We start from the raw sequence: 19,801 nt of genomic DNA, 5'->3' as shown, positions 1-19,801 counted from the left end.
TAGTAATCTCTACAAGGACTACAGTGGGTCTGCTCTGTGATTACCTACCTATCGATAGTCTTCAATGTCGACTGACTGCTGTGTCCCATTACCTGTCTGCATCTCTAGAGTCAGCACTGTCTTTCGTTGGAAGGACAACTCTACTTCTTCAAGACTGCTTAGAAATCCACTACTTCCAAGTGCAATTTCTTTTATTGCTCAGACTTTGAAAAAAAAAAACACTGCAATTTTACTGTGATGAACGATCAGGACTGTCTTTATAGACTGTGAGAAAATTGTAGCTTCTGGCCAACATTGTATCAATAAGTGTGTGCATTTGATATCTTTGTTATAGTAATTATGAACAATTTTATCAAATCATTATTGGCCACTGCCCAAAACAATTTGTAAAAATTTTTTGTGGGGAGCATGGGGGCTATGTAAGTAGGCTGTTTAGGTTTTCTTATTGGTAACGCGACATAGCGCTCGGTATGAAAAATCACTGGCTGTGCTGTGCACAGTCTGTGGTTAGTTTGCATTGTTATCTGCCATTGTAGTGTTGAGCAGCGGCAGCTGGATGCTAACAGCGCGTAGCGTTGCGCACTTGGAGGTGAGCCGCCAGCAGTGGTGGACATGGGTAGAGAGATGGCGGAGTTTTGAAATTTGTAAGAATTGGTGTCATGATGTGATATATATATATATATATATATATATATATATATATATATATATATATATATATATATATATTATGACAACTAAGGTAAATACATTGTTTGTTCTCTATTAAAATCTTTCATTTGCTAACTGTGCCTATCAGTAGTTAGTGAGTTCCGTAGTTTGAATCTTTTATTTAGCTGGCAGTAGTGGCGCTCGCTGTATTGCAGTAGCTTGAGTAACGAAAATTTTTATGAGGTAAGTGATTTGTGAAACGTATAGGTTAATGTTAGTCAGGGCCTTTCTCTTGTAGGGATTACTGAAAGTCAGATTGCGTTGCGCTAAAAAAATATTGTGTGCCAGTTTAAGCACAGTCTTGTACGATTGTTCTTCTTGTATAATTGTTCTAAGGGGACGTTTCAATAGTCATTTCGGACTTAAACAGGTTAAGAAACCTGAACTGTTTAGTCAGTTCACAATGCCATAAACGTGGGGGCTAACTTGTGCTTCAGCCACTGGTGGCAAAATTTGATTCACTTTCTGCTAGAAGTATTTATATCCTGCTGCTCTCGACATTAGCAGTGTAACAATACAGTATCTGTGTGTGCCATAGCTGTTGGAAAGTGAAACCATGTGTAACATCAGTAATACTTAACTGTAGTGGATTTCATTCCTTCCTCTGCACCATTCTCCTTGAATCTGAACCATGTTTTGGGATTAAGTACACAGAGATTCTTGGTTCCAAAGTCACCAAACGCCCCCCCCCCCCCCCACCCCCCCTCGTCTGGCGCTCTCCAGCTCGAAAGATCCATTAGGACGTAGTAAGAAGACGGGTGTATCACCTATGGTAGAGTTGAGACTACATAAAGATTCAAAACTACCTACATAAGAAGTTTTGAATCTTTATTAAAGTGAGGATGGTGAAAATTGCATCGCAATCCAAGTTTGAGTCCCAGAGGTACTATATTTTTGACGGACCCATGCACAGATGAGGACTCAGAACAGTATTATATAAGGATGAAGAGTAGACTGAAGTTTCAGGCCGGTGTGGCCGATCGGTTCTAGGCGCTACAGTCTGGAACTGCGAGACCACTACGGTCGCAGGCTCGAATCCTGCCTTGGGCAAGGATGTGTGTGATGTCATTGGGTTAGTTAGGTCTAAGTAGTTCTAAGTTGTAGGGGACTGATGACCTCAGATGTTAAGTCTCAAAGTGCTCAGAGCCATATGAATCTTTTGGATCGTTTGATGTTCCATCATTCCAGCTCCTGTGTATAAGTGAGACTATGTAGACTGGTTTCTTAATGCCTCAGTGTTGCGAATGTGTTGTCATGGATAGCCTTGGTGATAACGGCAGATTAAGTTCTTCTTCGTCTTCTGAAGAATTTCATGTTACTTATTCCTTGCATCCTAAACTTTCCTGGTGTTTTGGTGTTAAAGTCCCACATGAAAGAGTGCGCAACTGATACTTCAAAGAATGCAGAAGTGTTGTGGCAGCTAATAATTATAAGTACAAGAATACATAGATGTTGTGGTTGCGCTGTGTTGATTGGAACTTCGTTTTGCACATGTGTGAACTACAAATTCTACACATTAGTAACTTTTGTAATTGATGTAACGAATGAATCACGCAAAAAAATTAAATAACTCTGGATCTCAACAATTTGATAATATATCACCATATTTATTTCCTATTCATTAACAGGTGACAGAGTATTGTTGTCTTAGGATAATTTATCGGCGGAGCTAATACGTTACAGTGCAGCGTAGTGCAGCAGCACTGCGGGTTAGGGCAAGTAAGTATAACAGGTCGAGGATATAAGGGTGGACTTAGAAGATGCAGTACCAACACACAAATCTGCCTTGCACGTGAGTCATGCAGCCCTGTTAGACTTATTCTTCAAGGTAAAGATAGTATCTCCCATACTTCTGTATTGATTGGGATTTGGGCAGTTAACATTTTTCGAAGCAAGGCAATGTATATTTTTCCGAGTAGTGCTAATCCTACCGTCGTGGCCGAGCGTTTTCTAGGCGCTTCAGTCTGGAACCATGTGACCTCTACGATCGCAGGTTTGAATCGTGCCTCGGGCATGGATGTGTGTGATGTCCTTTGGTTAGTTAGGTTTAAGTAGTTCTAAGTTCTAGGGAACTGACGACATCACATGTTAAGTCCCATACTGCTCAGAGCCATTTGAACCAAGAAATGCTTATTCTAATTAATTTTTAATACGAGAGGTATTACTGATATTCCAGGGTCATGACATCTATAGACAGCTGTTTAAAATTAGACGGACCCGCAGAATTTTTGTTACGGAGCTTGTAGAGGGTGAGGTTTTTTTTTTTTTTTTTTTTTTTTGCTTCATTTACTGGTATACCCCAAAATTTCTCTGATAAAATTGTTATGAAAATTTCTACTTCCATGATCTTTTTGTACGTCCTCGCATACTAATGTCTTTACCTTGGTGAAACCTATATATTTTAGACACGATTTTGGCGGTTGCCCCGTCCCAAAGCGTAAACTGCTATGTCTGTTGATTTATTCGCATTGCTCAGTGGCCAACTGTTATGCGTTGTTCTGTAAGTTTGATGTTTTTGTCGATACAAGTTGCACTTAATCACTATATACATGGGATATCATATTTTCTGTTTGAGACACTTATTAATTCCCTTGCAGTTTTCCAGTACTAACGCCCCCCTTGTTGTTTTAAAGCCACTAATGATGGTCAAAAGTTAGGTAACACAACCTTAGGAACAGAGACATGGTTTGCACTAGGGTCTACTGCTGATACAGCAAATGTCCCCAAGGACGCCAATATTGGCCATGAACCCTTGCGTTATGTAATATAAAAGCTTCCATGACGAAGTAAAGGATTATTCCCCTTGCAGGGTTAAAGGAATGCGCTGATGTCGAGGCCTCAGCAGCAATACAAGATAAAACTGTTAGTAGGGATCGTCCCTTGGGGTTTCTTTCAACAACAACAAGAAGACTACATTAAAGAATATGGAAGAATTTTATGCACAGTTGAAATATATGTACTGAGTCTAGCGGTTGTCTGCACGAAAAGTTACATGGGGCTAAGTTGTTACTGTAGGATGTAAGTTTTTACGTAAATAACTTAACATGGCAGATTTTATTTCATAACATCGGAGTCGAATGATGGAGGTGAGCTAACAGTGATCACAGAAACAAAGTAAGACGACTTACTGCATTATGAGCTCGAACCTCCATCATGCGTCTCCGATGTTATGAAATAAAATCTGCCATGTTAAGTTATCTACGTAAAAACTTACATCCTACACTAACAATTTAGCCCCATGTAGCTTGTAAATGGTTGCGAAAACACACTTGACCTCTTAGCCACAAACAATCCAGAGCTGATAGAGAGCATCATGACTGATACAGGGATTAGTGATCACAAGGTCGTTGTAGCTAGGTTCAATACAGTTTCTTCCAAATCCATCAGAAACAAACGCAAAATAATTTTACTTAAAAAAAAAGCGGATAAAGTGTCACTAGAAGGCTTCCTAAAAGACAATTTCCATTCCTTCCGAACTGACTATGCAAATGTAGATGAGATGTAGCTCAAATTCAAAGATATAGTAGCAACAGCAATTGAGAGATTCATACTTCAAAAATTGGTAAGAGATGGAACGGATCCTCCGTGGTACACAAAAAAGTTCCGAACGCTGTTGCAGAGGCAACGGAAAGAGCATGCGAAGTTCAGAAGAGCGCGAAATCCCGAAGATGGGCAAAAATTTACAGACGCTCGAAATTTGGCACGGACTTCGATGCGAGATGCCTTTAATAGGTTCCACAACGAAACATTGTCTCGAAATCTGATAGAAAATCCGAAGAAATTCTGGTCGTATGTAAAGTACACAAGCGGCAAGACGCAGTAAATACCATCGCTGCGCAGTGCCGATGGTACTGTTATCGACGACTGTGCCGCTAAAGCGGAGTTATTGAACGCAGTTTTCCGAAATTCCTTCACCAGGGAAGACGAATGGAATATTCCAGAATTTGAAACACAAACATCTGCTAGCAAGAGTTTCTTAGAAGTAGATACCGTAGTGGTTGCGAAGCAACTGAAATCGCTTGATACGGGCAAGTCTTCAGGTCCAGATTGTATACCGATTAGGTTCCTTTCAGATTACGCTGATACTACAGCTCCCTACTTAGCACTCATATACAACCGCTCGCTCACCGATAGATCTGTACCTACAGACTGGAAAATTGCGCAGGTCGCACCAGTGTTTAAGAAGGGTAGTAGGAATAATCCATTTAACTACAGACCTATATCATTGACGTCGGTTTGCAGTGGGGTTTTGGAGCATATACTGTATTGAAACATTATGAATCACCTCAAAGGGAACGATCTATTGACACGTAATCAGCATGGCTTCAGAAAACATCGCTCTTGTGCAACGCAGCTAGGTCTTTATTCGCATGAAGTAATGGCCGCTATCGACAGGGGATCTCAAGTTCATTCCGTATTTCTAGATTTCCGGAAAGCTTTTGACACCGTTCCTCACAAGCGACTTCTAATCAAGCTGCGGACCTATGGGGTATCGTCTCAGTCGTGCGACTGGATTCGTGATTTCCTGCCAGGAAGGTAACAGTTCGTAGTAATAGACGGCAAATCATCGAGTAAAACGGAAGTGATATCAGGTGTTCCCCAGGGAAGCGTTCTGGGACCTCTGCTGTTCCTGATCTATATAAATGACCTGGGTGACAGTCTGAGCAGTTCTCTTAGATAGTTCGCAGATGATGCTGTAAGTTACCGTCTAGTAAGATCATCCAAAGACCAGTATCAGTTGCAAAGCGATTTAGAAAAGATTGCTGTTCGGTGTGTCAGGTGGCAGTTGACGCTAAATAACGAAAAGTGTGAGATGATCCACATGAGTTCGAAAATAAATCCGTTGGAATTCAATTACTCGATAAATAGTACAATTCTCAAGGCTGTCAATTCAACTAAGTACCTGGGTGTTAAAATTACGAACAACTTCAGTTGGAAGGACCACATAGACAATATTGTGGGGAAGGCGAGCCAAAGGTTGCGTTTCATTGGCAGGACACTTAGAAGATGCAACAAGTCCACTAAAGAGACAGCTTACACTACACTCGTTCGTCCTCTGTTAGAATATTGCTGCGCGGTGTGGGACCCTTACCAGGTGGGATTGACGGAGGACATCGAAAGGGTACAAAAAAGGGCAGCTCGTTTTGTATTATCACGTAATAGGGGGGAGAGTGTGGCAGATATGATACACAAGTTGGGATGGAAGTCATTACAGCAAAGACGTTTTTCGTCGCGGCGAGGCCTTTTTACGAAAATTTCAGTCACCAACTTTCTCTTCCGAATGCGAAAATATTTTGTTGAGCCCAACCTACATAGGTAGGAATGATCATCAAAATAAAATAAGAGAAATCAGAGCTCGAACAGAAAGGTTTAGGAGTTGGTTTTTCCCGCTCGCTGTTCGGGAGTGGAATAGTAGAGAGATAGTATGATTGTGGTTCGATGAACCCTCTGCCAAGCACTTAAATGTGAATTGCAGAGTAGTCATGTAGATGTAGATGTAGATGAACCTGCAACCCTATGTTCCACAGACAGTATCCTACAATTTTCTGTAGGTGAACGCGAGTTACTAAGAACCATTGGAATTTTTATAGATATATTGCTTTTTTAGTTTATATGTTATCTGTCACCGTCTAGTTTGATGTGGCCCATCACGAATACTTCTCCACCGCTAAACTATTCTTCTCAGAGTATCGTTTAAACCTTACGTCCTATTTATACTCTCTTGCAATTTAGAATATCTAACACCAATTTACTTTGGTGAATGCTTTTTCTACTTCGATACATAAAATGAGCGTCTCTTAATTTTTCTTCAGCGTTGCTTCGGTTATCAAACAGAATGTGTGAATAGTCACCTTGGTGCCCTTACCTTTCCTAAAGCCGAATTTATCGTCACTTAACTGATGTCTGTTTTCTTTTTCACTATTCTGAATACTACACTTGGCAGCAGCTGGGATGTGTGAGCTGTTCAGCTGATTCTACAATACTTTTGCACTTTCCTGCCAGTAATTGTGTGTATGATACTTTTTCCTAAAGTCTCATGGTAAAACGCCAGAATCATAAAATCTACTCAGCAACTTGAGTAGATGATTGTTTGATATTTCTGAAAACAGTGTTAGAAATTCTGATTGAATGTTAACTTTCTATTGTGCCTCATTTGATCTCAAGTTATGAAGAGCTCTTCTAACCCTACTACGGTGTTTATTATGTACATGCAATCAGGCCCCACTTATTTTCAGATAGATGCGCTTCTACACATTTGTGTATTCAAATCATAAATTAAGTTCTTACGTAGATAGTTTAGTGTATTACTTCTTCAAACCGTATAATAGAATAGTACAGTGTCATAACCGTACACTACAATGATTTGCGTTTCTGTTTTTCTTCATTATTCCTTTTACCAAGAGTTTTTACACGGGTACCTAAGACGTTCCTTGAAAGTCATATATTTTTTGCACTTATTTGACTTCACTGAACTTTAATTTTCAGTTATTTTTTCCACAAAGACTATGTAGACTGGTTTCTTAATACCTCAGTGTAGCGAATGTGTTGTCATGGATAGCCTTGGTGATAACGGCAGATTAAGTTCTTCTTTGTTTTCTGAAGAATTTCATGTTACTTATTCCTTGCATCCTAAACTTTCCTGGTGTTTTGGTGTTAAAGTCCCACATGAAAGAGTGCGCAGATGATACTTCAAAGAATACAGAAGTGTTGTGGCAGCTAATAATTATAAATACAAGAATACATAGATGTTGTGGTTGCGCTGTGTTGATTGGAACTTCGTTTTGCACATGTGTGAACTACAAATTCTACACATTAGTAACTTTTGTAATTGATGTAACGAATGAATCACGCAAAAAAATTAAATAACTCTGGACCTCAACAGTTTGATAATATATGGGTCAAATGGCTCTGAGCACTATGGGACTCAACTGCTGCGGTCATTAGTCCCCTAGAACTTAGAACTACTTAAACCTAACTAACCTAAGGACATCACACACATCCATGCCCGAGGCAGGATTCGAACCTGCGACCGTAGCAGTCGCACGGTTCCGGACTGCGCGCCTAGAATCGCGAGACCACCGCGGCCGGCGATAATATATCACCATATTTATTTCCTATTCATTAACAGGTGCCAGAGTATTGTTGTCTTAGGATAATTTATCGGCGGAGCTAATACGTTACAGTGCAGCGTACTGCAGCAGCACTGCGGGTTAGGGCAAGTAAGTATAACAGGTCGAGGATATATGGATGGACTTAGAAGATGCAGTACCAACACACAAATCTGCCTTGCACGTGAGTCATGCAGCCCTGTTAGACTTATTCTTCAAGGTAAAGGTAGTATCTCCCATACTGCTGTACTGAATGGGATTTGGGCAGTTAACATTTTTCGAAGCAAGGCAATGTATATTTTTCCGAGTAGTGCTAATCCTACCGTCGTGGCCGAGCTTTTTCTAGGCGCTTCAGTCTGGAACCATGTGACCTCTACGATCGCAGGTTTGAATCGTGCCTCGGGCATGGATGTGTGTGATGTCCTTTGGTTAGTTAGGTTTAAGTAGTTCTATGTTCTAGGGGACTGACGACATCACATGTTAAGTCCCATACTGCTCAGACCCATGTGAACCAAGTAATGCTTATTCTAATTAATTTTTAATACGAGAGGTATTACTGATATTCCAGGGTCATGACATCTATAGACAGCTGTTTAAAATTAGACGGACCCGCCGAATTTTTGTTACGGAGCTTGTAGAGGGTGAGGTTTTTTTTTTTTGCTTCATTTACTGGTATAGCCCAAAATTTCTCTGATACAATTGTTATGAAAATTTCTACTTCTATGATCTTTTTGTACGTCCTCGCATACTAATGTCTTTACCTTGGTGAAACCTGTATATTTTAGACACGATTTTGGCGGTTGCCTGGTCCCAAAGCGTAGACTGCTATGTCTGTTGATTTATTCGCATTGCTCAGTGGGCAACTGTTATGCGTTGTTCTGTATGTTTGATGTTTTTGTCGATACAAGTTGCACTTAATCATTATATACATGGGATATCATATTTTCTGTTTGAGACACTTATTAATTCCCTTGCAGTTTTCCAGTACTAACGCCCCCCTTGTTGTTTTAAAGCCACTAATGATGGTCAAAAGTTAGGTAACACAACCTTAGGAACAGAGACATGGTTTTCACTAGGGTCTACTGCTGATACAGCAAATGTCCCCAAGGTCGCCAATATTGGCCATGAACCCTTGCGTTATGTAATATAAAAGCTTCCATGACGAAGTAAAGGATTATTCCCCTTGCAGGGTTAAAGGAATGCGGTGATGTCGAGGCCTCAGCACCAACACAAGATAAAACTGTTAGTAGGGATCGTCCCTTGGGGTTTCTTTCAACAACAACAAGAAGACTACATTAAAGAATGTTGAAGAATTTTATGCACAGTTGAAATATATGTACTGAGTCTAGCGGTTGTCTGCACGAAAAGTTACATGGGGCTAAATTGTTGCTGTAGGATGTAAGTTTTTTACGTAAATAACTTAACATGGCAGATTTTATTTCATAACATCGGAGACGCATGATGGAGGTGAGCTAACAGTGATCACAGAAACAAAGTAAGACGACTTAGTGCATTATGAGCTCGAACCTCCATCATGCGTCTCCGATGTTATGAAATAAAATCTGCCATGTTAAGTTATCTACGTAAAAACTTACATCCTACACTAACAATTTAGCCCCATGTAGCTTGTAAATGGTTGCGAAAACACACTTGACCTCTTAGCCACAAACAATCCAGAGCTGATAGAGAGCATCATGACTGATACAGGGATTAGTGATCACAAGGTCGTTGTAGCTAGGTTCAATACAGTTTCTTCCAAATCCATCAGAAATAAATGCAAAATAATTTTACTTAAAAAAAAGCGGATAAAATGTCACTAGACTTCTTACTCGTAGCATCAATTTCTTATTTCTGCAGTGAGTTTACCAACATTTGCTCTGGGAAAAGGTCCTGGACTCCTCATTGCCCAATAAATCTGTTGCTCGCCAAGATTTTCTGGGAACAGTTTTCTTCGCTTTGGCTTGTTTGCTTTTCGTTGAAGGCTGGTGGGCAAGGGACGGGGCGTAAGTAGCCTTGAGTAGCAAGAAAGAGTTATATGCAAATACATTGATGATATCTGGGAACACCATTTATCTAGTGTGTCGGTAACTCCTTTCGTAGCATTGCAGTGTTAATTTAAGCTCACATTTGGTGTTATCACTGACATTTTCCACTGAAAGCAAAGTGCTATACAGAATAACATATTTTTTACCTTTCTGAGGTATGTTTCAAGCATTGTGCCAGTAGTGAAAGCAATTGTTGATAAGCGTTTATTTTAGAGTGATGTAAGGGTTCTTTTCATTTTAAATGAGGGAAGTATGATTCCGGCTGCTGAAAGGGAACACTTGTGCTGTTTGGTAAACAGAAGAATCAGTATTAACGTTTTACTTCTTTATTCTTGTCACCGTGGCGACGAATACTCTTCTACCAACGAGAGACCAGTTTGTTGATACCGTCCCATAACCACTTACTTACTAAAACCGATTCTACAGTATGAATGCGAATTTCTCGAAGGTGTTCCTGAAGGTTTGGAAATAGATGAAAGAAAGATGGAGCCAAGTGTGCTCTCTAAGGAGAGTAATCAATGACACTGAAGCTATGGCTCTGGATTCTTGCAAACGTCATAGCGCTGCTGTGTTGCCTGACACTGTCATGCTGAAGGAGACTCTGTTCTAGGTGTGGATGAATTCTTCGAATTCCAAACTAGATGGCAGCATGGTGTTTCTCACGCACCCACACACTTACGTCACCCACCACCATGTTACACGCTACAATTCGGTATCCTATAGATGCAAGGGGAGTGCAAATATGCAAACACGAAGAATGAAGATATAAATTGTTAATAACACTAATTATATGTAAAAACCTGCAAGGCTTTCACATAAGAAACGCTGAGGCCTTTTCACCACTTCCTTGTAAGTTCTGTATACCGCTACCGTTTGAGTAGGTATTTGCTGTTTAGGAGTATCAACTGCGTCTTCTGGTGAAGATATGGTGTTACAATGCGAAACATGATGTTAATTCTCCAGAACTACTTCATGAATATCAGATATGCCAGTAGTGTGTCAGAGGTTTCATGATCTTGCGAAGAGGCTATTATGTTGAGAAAAAGCGTAAAATATATGAATTCGAAAGGGAGGGAGGAGGGGGCCTGAGTAGAAGTGAATGACATTTTAAAGTGATGTGGTTACAGCAAAAACAAAGTGACTGCCGTACTCCATCCCTTCTTTCTACGGTAATAGACACTCTATTGTTCAAAACAATGTTGACAGCATTTCTTTACACCTTCCTTACTGTAATTCTGTTTCTCTACCAATATATTGCAACAGGCTGCAGATAGTCTTTATTAAAACACTACATTTTAAACGTGGTTAACGAGCAAGGATACTTGTAAGTCAAAATAGTATCAACATCTTACGACGGTTAAATTCTGCCTGTATTACAGGATATTTTCTCTGTTAAAGGTCACACGTTATATAGATACACATTATGTGGCTCTAATAGAGTTAGTCGCATTGGTTTCTGAATTGTCATGGTGTCGATCGCTGCTGACTTCCGTCTTTTAGGAGAAATTTCATGTCCCAGTGGCAAGAAATTTCCCTGAATGTCTGTCCGCTCGTCCGCCATCTTTGACAAGACCGTTAACAGGCGATGGAGACATCTTATGTCCAGTGTCTACGGCCACCATTGGTGATGAATTTTATTAACTGAAGCTGTGGCTGGGTTTTAACTCGGACTCTGGATGTTTCCATTACTAGGCAAACACCCTACTGCCAGAACTGCAGCCCACTATCATCTTATCCAAAATTAACCAATACAATCAGAAAAGGGAAAGGGGTCTATATGTGCACTATAGAGAAACACTGGAAAGCGATGAATTCCTCTTATTTATGTCCACAATATTACTGAGATGAGAAACTTTTCCTCATAGTAGGAGAGTACACTGAGATCGACACTTTAAATATGTGTGCAGCGTTTTCCTTAAAAGCCCTCTGATTGGTCATCTTCATGAAAGGGATACTGATTACGAGACTGAAGGTAAGTGATGACGTCATAGAAAGGGGTTGGCTTGTGACATCATGTGTAAGGTACAAAGCGCAGTACAGTACTTACACAGAGTGTGTCTGTGAGGATGATACCGACATTCAGGGGTGACAGAGAAGAGTTAAGTTCTCACTGTAATACAGGATCGCTTTTGTCCTCCACACAGACGACAATTTCTACCTCTATCACATCTTCACACAACTCCTCCCGTCGTAAAGGGCTCCATTGGACTCTTTCCATCTATCTTCTCGCTCCTCTACATTTAACGATAGGAGTCCCATTGCGTACTTAATGTTGTCAACATTGCTCTTACTTTTTATGAAGTTTGATTTGACTTCTCTATATGCTGAGACAATTCTCCCGACGATGATATCGTTTCTAATCTCATTACTTCGCCCCTGCAGCTATTGTTAATGTGTTTGCATTGATTTATACTTGTATTTCCCTGAACACTATTGTACCTCCGTCTTATTTCGGTGAATTAAAATTTTTCTTCTGTTGCCCAAGGTTTCTTCGCATTATCTTTCCTTGTACCTACGACTTTCCAAAGTCTGTGACTGCCCACTTCAGAAATGTGGACTCCTCTTCAATTCAAGAGCCTGCAGTGGAATTTCTCATCTTTATATGCACGCCTTTAGCAAAATTCAAACGCATCTTATTGCACCTGAGCACTTCAGTGTCCCACATGCTTCCAAACAGATATTTTTGGACGATTCTCTTAAACTTAAGTCTACTATTAATCGGAATTTAATACTTTTCTGAGTCTACATCTGTGCATGGTTTCGCCTTACAATACCGCGTTTACTTTCGCTCTGGTGTGTTCCAGCTGTAGTCTTCCCGTATACTACCACCTCTGACTCTTTAACTGATTATTTGCAATTATAATTTGAAATTTACTGCAGAATTTCCTCTGTCATTACTACTGTTAAGCGAATATTTTTTTTAAAAACCTTCTCATCTATTCTGTTACCTGCTACCACATTCCAATCGACTATGGTTATTACTTTTTCATTTCTCTTTATGTACTCGAATATCCGTTCAATATCCTGATGTACTGCCACTATCTATTCACATACAGCTCGCACTGCTGTCATTCTTACCTGGACTGTGGTTCTGGTTTGTTGTCCAAACAACCGTATCACTCAAGAGCTCACAGTATTTCCCTCTTGTCCTACTCTCTCGTTTACTTTTCGGCGGGTGTTGATATTACCCTAAATCTTTACGTTCTTTCCATTTCACTTTAATGATCCGCGCCATATGTTCACTGAGCCTTTGCCTTTTTCTCATGCTCACTTCCCTTTTGTCAGTACTATGACGGATTTCCAAATGTGGGCCAAGTCAGACCTCTGAAAGTTTTCTACTCAAGGGTCGTAGTTATAGTAGTACCAACAGGCCTTGCACTCCACTGTCAAGGGTATCAGATCAACTGTCGCCGATAATTTTCGACATTGTCGTTCTTCGACGGGAATTCCTTACCTCACACTGAATCATAAAAAGGGTTCAAATGGCTCAGAGCACTATGGGACTAGACTTCTGAGGTCATCAGTACCCTAGAACTTCAAACTGTTGTTGTTGTTGTCTTCAGATCTGAGACTGGTTTGATGCAGCTCTCCATGCTACTCTATCCTGTGCAAGGTTCTTCATCTCCCAGTACTTACTGCAACCTACATCCTTCTGAATCTGCTTAGTTGTATTCATCTCTTGGTCTCACTCTAAGATTTTTACCCTCCACGCTTCCCTCCAATGCTAAATTAATGATCCCTTGATGCCTCAGAACATGTCCTACCAACCGATCCCTTCTTCTGGTCAAGTTGTGCCACAAACTTCTCTTCTCCCCAATCCTATTCTACACTTCCTCATTAGTTATGTGATCTACCCATCTAATCTTCAGCATTCTTCTGTAGCACCACATTTCCAAAGCTTCTATTCTCTTCTTGTCCAAACTATTTATTGTCCATGTTTCACTTCCATACATGGCTACACTCCGTACAAATACTTTCGGAAATGTCTTCCTGATACTTAAATCTATACTCGATGTTAACAAATTTCTCTTCTCCAGAAACGCTTTCCTTCCCATTGCCAGTCTACATTTAATATCCTCTCTACTTCGACCATCATCAGTTATTTTGCTCCCCAAATAGCAAAACAGCTTTACTACTTTAAGTGTTTTATTTCATAATCTAATACCCTCAACATCACCCGACTTATTTCGACTACATTCCATTATCCTCATTTTGCTTTTGTTGATGTTCATCTTATATCCTCCTTTCAAGACACTGTCCATTCCGTTCAACTGCTCTTCCAAGTCCTTTGCTGTCTCTGACAGATTTATAATGTCATCGGCGAACCTCAAAGTTTTTATTTCTTCTCCATGGATTTTAATACCTACTCCGAATTTTTCTTTTGTTTCCTTTACTGCTTGCTCAATATACAGATTGAATAACATCGAGGAGAGGCTACAGCCCTGTCTCACCCCCTTCCCAACCGCTGCTTCCCTTTCATGTCCCTCGAATCTTATAACTGCCATCTAGTTTCTGTACAAATTGTAAATAGCACTTTCGCTCCCTGTATTTTACCCCTGCTATCTTTAGAATTTGTAATAGAGTATTCCAGTAAACACTGTCAAATGATTTCTGTAAGTCTACAAATACTAGAAATGTAGGTTTGCCTTGCCTTAATCTTTTTTCTAAGGTAAGTCGTCGGGTGAGTATTGCCCAACGTGTTCCAATATTTCTACGGAAGCCAAACTGATCTTCCCCGACATCGGCTTCTATCAGTTTTTCGACTCGTCTGTAAAGAATTCGCGTTGGTATTTTGCAGGTGTGACTTATTAAACTGATAGTTCGGTAATTTTCATATCTGTCAACACCTGCTTTCTTTGGGATTGGAGTTATTGTATTCTTCTGGAAGTCTGAGGGTATTTCGCCTCTCTCATACATCTTACTCACCAGATGGTAGAGTTTTGTCAGAACTGGCTCTCCCAAGGCCGTCAGTAGTTCTAATGGAATGTTGTCTACTCCTGGGGCCTTGTTTCGACTCAGGACTTTCAGTGCTTTGTCAAACTCTTTACGCACTATCGTATCTCCCATTCTATCTTCATCTACATCCTCTTCCATTTCCATAATATTGTCCTCAAGTACATCGCCCTTGTATAGAACCTCTATATACTCCTTCCACCTCTCTGCTATCCCCTCGTTGCTTAGAACTTGGTTTCCATCAACGCTCTTGATATTCATACAAGTGGCTCTCTTTTCTCCAAAGGTCTCTTTAAATTTCCTGTAGGCAATATCTATCTTGCCCCTAGTGAGATAAGCCTCTACATCCTTACATTTGTCCTCTAGCCATCCCTGCTTAGTCATTTTGTACTTCCTGTCGATCTCATTTTCGAGACGTTTGTATTCCTTTTTGCCAGCTTCATTTGCTGCATTTTTGTATTTTCTCCTTTCATCAGTTACATTCAATATTTCTTCTGTTACCCAAGGATTTCTATTAGCCCTCGTCTTTTTACCTACCCGATCCTCTGCTGCCTTCACTACTTCATCCCTAAAAGCTACCCATTCCTCTTTTACTGTATTTCGTTCCCCCATTCCTGTCAGTTGTTACCTTATGCTCTCCCTGAAACTCTGTACGACCTCTGGTTCTTTCAGTTTATCAAGGTCCCATCTCCTTAAATTCCCACCTTGTAAAACTGAAGAAACTGGAAAAAGGTGGGAAAACCTAAGATCTTAGAACTAGTTTAACCTAACTAACTTAAGGACACCACACACAACCATACCCGAGGCAGGATTCAAAACAGCGACCGTAGCGGTCGCGTGGTTCCAGCCCGAAGCGCCTAGAACAACCACTCGGTCACAACCGCCGGGAAACTGATACATATACCCTACTCCATCACACATGAAAGTTTGTGACATCATCAAGGAATCACCCGGTAAAGGCGCCGAATTCTGTATTAGAATCTGAATTACTTCAAATGCATATGTCTACCGTGTATCCACTCTCATGTATATTCAAAGACAGTACCTTCTTCAAGATACTCTTTGTTCCCCAGGATACATCACCTCTATGAATAGGACTGGTAGGAGCGAACGCGATGTTGACTAATAGGAGAAAGGTTGTAAATTAACTTCTCAACCACATATTACTGTAAAATCGCATGAGTTAGCTCAGAGCTGCACAACTCCATGAATAGGTGGAGCGACATTATCAACCTCTACCGCTGGTTAAATTAATACGGACAGAAATGAAGTTGCAGGATATCTTAATACGGTGCTGCATTTGACCAGTTAAAACGTCGTGTCACACTCAAGATGGATTCATAATTTAATATTATCACTGATTTGATATTTACACCAGGAAGTGAACCATTTGCGTAAAACATTAACAACAGTTGTGGTCGTTATTTTCGTTACCATTGTAGTCCTTTTAATGTTTATTAGAACTGACTTGGTATCATCTGTTAACATATGTAAGGTACGTAAATTGGAGTTACTGCTGCATCAGTAAAAGTGGCAAAAGAAAACAAAATGTGTACCTGGTGCGGAAGTTGTCGTGGCTGCTGCAGCCGTCGTTACTTCTGGGGCAGAAGGTTTCAATTCTGACCCATTCGTGGATGAAACTGTGGTGACTACTGTTGGTGTTGGTGTTGTTGGTTCTGCAACAGGGGATAAAGTGTGTACTTAGCAAACGAAAGATATTGAACTGCATTGAGAGTATAAGGTAATTTCAAGTACATTATAAACTGTTTCGAAATCAAGCCACTGGAAGGATCTCTTGGACTGGCTTTCTCTCGCCGTGAGTGGAACGTGTATTATTACTGTATGTACTTGAAACTTAGTTGCAACACAGCGTTGATTTGTCCGATGTTCACTGTCACATTTTTAATAAACCCAAACACTGCGTTGAACCCTTCAAGTTACAGAAATCTTCCTAACTACGGTAGCACTAAAATTAAAACATCGACATAATGCGATATAGAATTAATCGGTGCCATTTTAGTTAACCATGTAATACACACATCGAAGAATGCACAGTAGAGATAACTGATCTCAAAGTCCTAGCTGCCTATCTAATTATAAATTGAAAACAATACGCAATGGCATGCTCGGATATTTTGTTTAAGAAGCATTAGGCCATGATGCACAGCATGTTTTTTTGTGAATATTCATCTGTCTCCGTATGCTTGAAACGTCTTCAGCCACTATGTAGACTGAGATAGTCATTTGTGACTTGAACTGGTTCAGAAACCTGAACTGTTTAGTTAGTTCTCAGTGCCATTATAATGGGGGCTAACTTGTGGTTTAGCTGATACTCCCTCTGATTCTCGAACTGATTCATCTACATCTACATACATACTCCGCAATCCACCATACGGTGCGCGGCGGAAGGTACCTCGTACCACAACAATCATCTCGTCTCCCTTTTCCACTGTCAAACAGAACGAGGGAAATATGACTGCCTATATGCCTCTGTACGCGTCCTAATCTCTCTTATCTTATCTTTGTGGTCTTTCCGCGAAACGAAAGTTGGCGGCAGTAAAATTGTACTGCAGTCAGCCTCAAATGCTGGTTCTCTAAATCTCCTCAGTAGCGATTCACGAAAAGAACGCCTCCTTTCCTCTAGAGACTCCCACCCGAGTCCCTGAAACATTTCTGTAACACTCACGTGATGACCAAACCTACCAGTAACAAATCTAGCAGCCCGCCTCGGAATTGCTTCTATGTCTTCCCTCAATCCGACCTGATAGGGATCCCAAACGCTCGAGCAGTACTCAAGAATAGGTCGTTTTAGAATTTTATAAGCGGTGTCCTTTACAGATGAACCACTATTATTCACTATTACAATTTGAAATTTAGTGCAAAATTTCCTCCTCTGTCATTGCTAGTGTTAATCGTATATTTTTCCTTAACTTTTTCGTCTGATGCATTCTCTGCATCCGCATTTCATCATTATATTTTCATTTCTGTTTACGTACTGCGATATCCGTATAATATCCTCATGTACTTCCACTATATCTTCATATGCAGCTTGCACGACTTTCATTTGTGTGGCTTTCATTTGTTGGTGTCGAATCTGATGAGACCAACCCCATCAATGAGCAGCTCACTGTAGCTCACTGTAGCTCCTGCTTGTCCTACCCTTACGTTATGTTATTTTCAGCTGCTGTTGACATTAACCTGCATTCATCTCAGCAGCAAGCCTTACATTCTCTCCATTTCACTTTACTGATCCCTATTGTATGTAGACTGAGCCTTTGCTTTTTTCTCATGCTCACTTCCATTTTGTCAGTTCCCTCCTGGATATGCAAACTGGGGCCTAATCAGGATTCTTTCACCTATGGAGAGATCATCATGATATTTTTGCTGCTAAAGCCACTTGTCTTATAGATATACATTATGTGGCTTTAAAACGGTTGTTCCCATTTTTTGCATCGTCATTGTGTTAATCACTGCTGCCTGTTCCGTCTTTTAGGCGCATCTTTATGCACCAGGGGCAAGAGATCCCTGAATCTCTGTCCGCTCATCCACCATCTTTGACAAGGCCGTTGACTGATGATGGAGACATCTTATGTCCAGTGCCTACAGAAACCATTGTTGATGGTTTTTATTCAAAACTAGACCAGTGGCTGGGTTCTAACCCGGACCCTGAAAGTTTCGATTACTAGGCTTAGACGCTACCGCCAGCCCTCTCACCCACATTCATCTTTTCTGTAATTAACCTACACAGCCAGGAAAGGGAAACGTGGCTATAGGTGCACTAAAGAGAGAAATTCCAAAGCGGAGGGCTGCTCTTATTTATGTCCACAATATTACTGAGATAAAATTTTCCTCGTGATAGGAGAGTACACTGCGAACGATCCTCTAAATATGAGTGTTGCTTTTTCCTTAAAAGCTCTCCTATTGGTCATTTTGAAGCAAGGAGCGGCGAGGTACATGGTGAGGTCATAGAAGGGGATGTGGCTTGTGACGTCACGTGTAAGGTACAAAGTGCAGTACAGTACTTACACTAAATATTTCCGTGATATTGTTACTAGCTCTCAGGGGCGGAGGATAGGGGTGAAAGTACCTATGTGAGGTAAGGGAATCTTGTCAGGAAACAAACCAGTCGAAAGTTACAAAAAACAATCAGTGCTACCTCTGATAGTGGGAAACTTATACTGGTACTATTGTTTATACAGTTTTCGGATTGTCAACTTCTAAAGATGTTAGTATGTACCAGAACATAAAGAAATGACTGGTAAACGTGAGTTTTGAGCACTTGTCCACCTTCAGCTCTCTTAAGCTACAAGCTCTTTGCTCTCCGTGTTTTGGGAGAATATAATATAGACAAAGCAAGAAAAAATTTATCTCCTAAACATTGGCTGTAAAACGTACACAACAAGGGTGACGAGCACTTATTGAATAGATGAAATATGTTTTACCGTACCGAAGATGTACAAGTGAACATTGATCTTTAGGTATGCGTTGTAGAACCCACATTTTCTAAACATTTTTCCTTATCGTCATCCGTACAGTCATTTCTGAAAATTGTCTACCCTACAATCTTAGCTAAAACAATACCAATTCGTCTTGTATTCTACTGTCAGAGGTATCAGAACAATTATCGTCATAAATTTACGACTCGGTAGTCGCATGGTTGGGGAAGCACTGCCTCAAACTGATACATATACCCTACTCCATCACCCATGAGAGTTTGTAACATCATTACGGAATCACCCGGTATATGCACCGAAAAGTGTTTGAGAAAGTCAATTATTTGGAAAGAAGGTGCATAACGATTATCCACTCCCATGTATAGTCAATGAGAGCACATTTTTTCAGGGTACGTTGTGTTCCCCAGGATGCACCACCTCTATTAATGGGAACTCCATGTTGGCTAATGCGAGATACGTTGTAAGTTACCTTCTCATGCACATATTACTTTAAAATCGCATGAGTTATCACAGAACTACACAAAATACT

General features: G+C 40.5%; 1 protein-coding gene across 3 annotated transcripts in view; it reads right to left on the bottom strand.

Moving 5' to 3' along the window:
• Positions 1 to 19,801, bottom strand: part of LOC126281591 (proteoglycan 4-like) — a 281,963-nt gene that overhangs the window by 199,572 nt on the left and 62,590 nt on the right. For 2 of the 3 annotated variants that reach the window (XM_049980676.1, XM_049980677.1), the window contains one exon: positions 16,375 to 16,494. The exons of the other annotated variant lie outside the window; for it this stretch is intronic. In XM_049980676.1, coding sequence (XP_049836633.1) covers positions 16,375 to 16,494 — 120 coding nt within the window. The remainder of the gene's footprint in view (positions 1 to 16,374; positions 16,495 to 19,801) is intronic. 3 annotated transcript variants of the gene reach the window in all.

This window comes from Schistocerca gregaria, chromosome 7 (genome assembly GCF_023897955.1).
Source record: "Schistocerca gregaria isolate iqSchGreg1 chromosome 7, iqSchGreg1.2, whole genome shotgun sequence".
In the NCBI taxonomy this organism is placed as follows: domain Eukaryota; kingdom Metazoa; phylum Arthropoda; class Insecta; order Orthoptera; family Acrididae; genus Schistocerca; species Schistocerca gregaria.
This window is presented reverse-complemented; position numbering and strand designations above follow the sequence as displayed.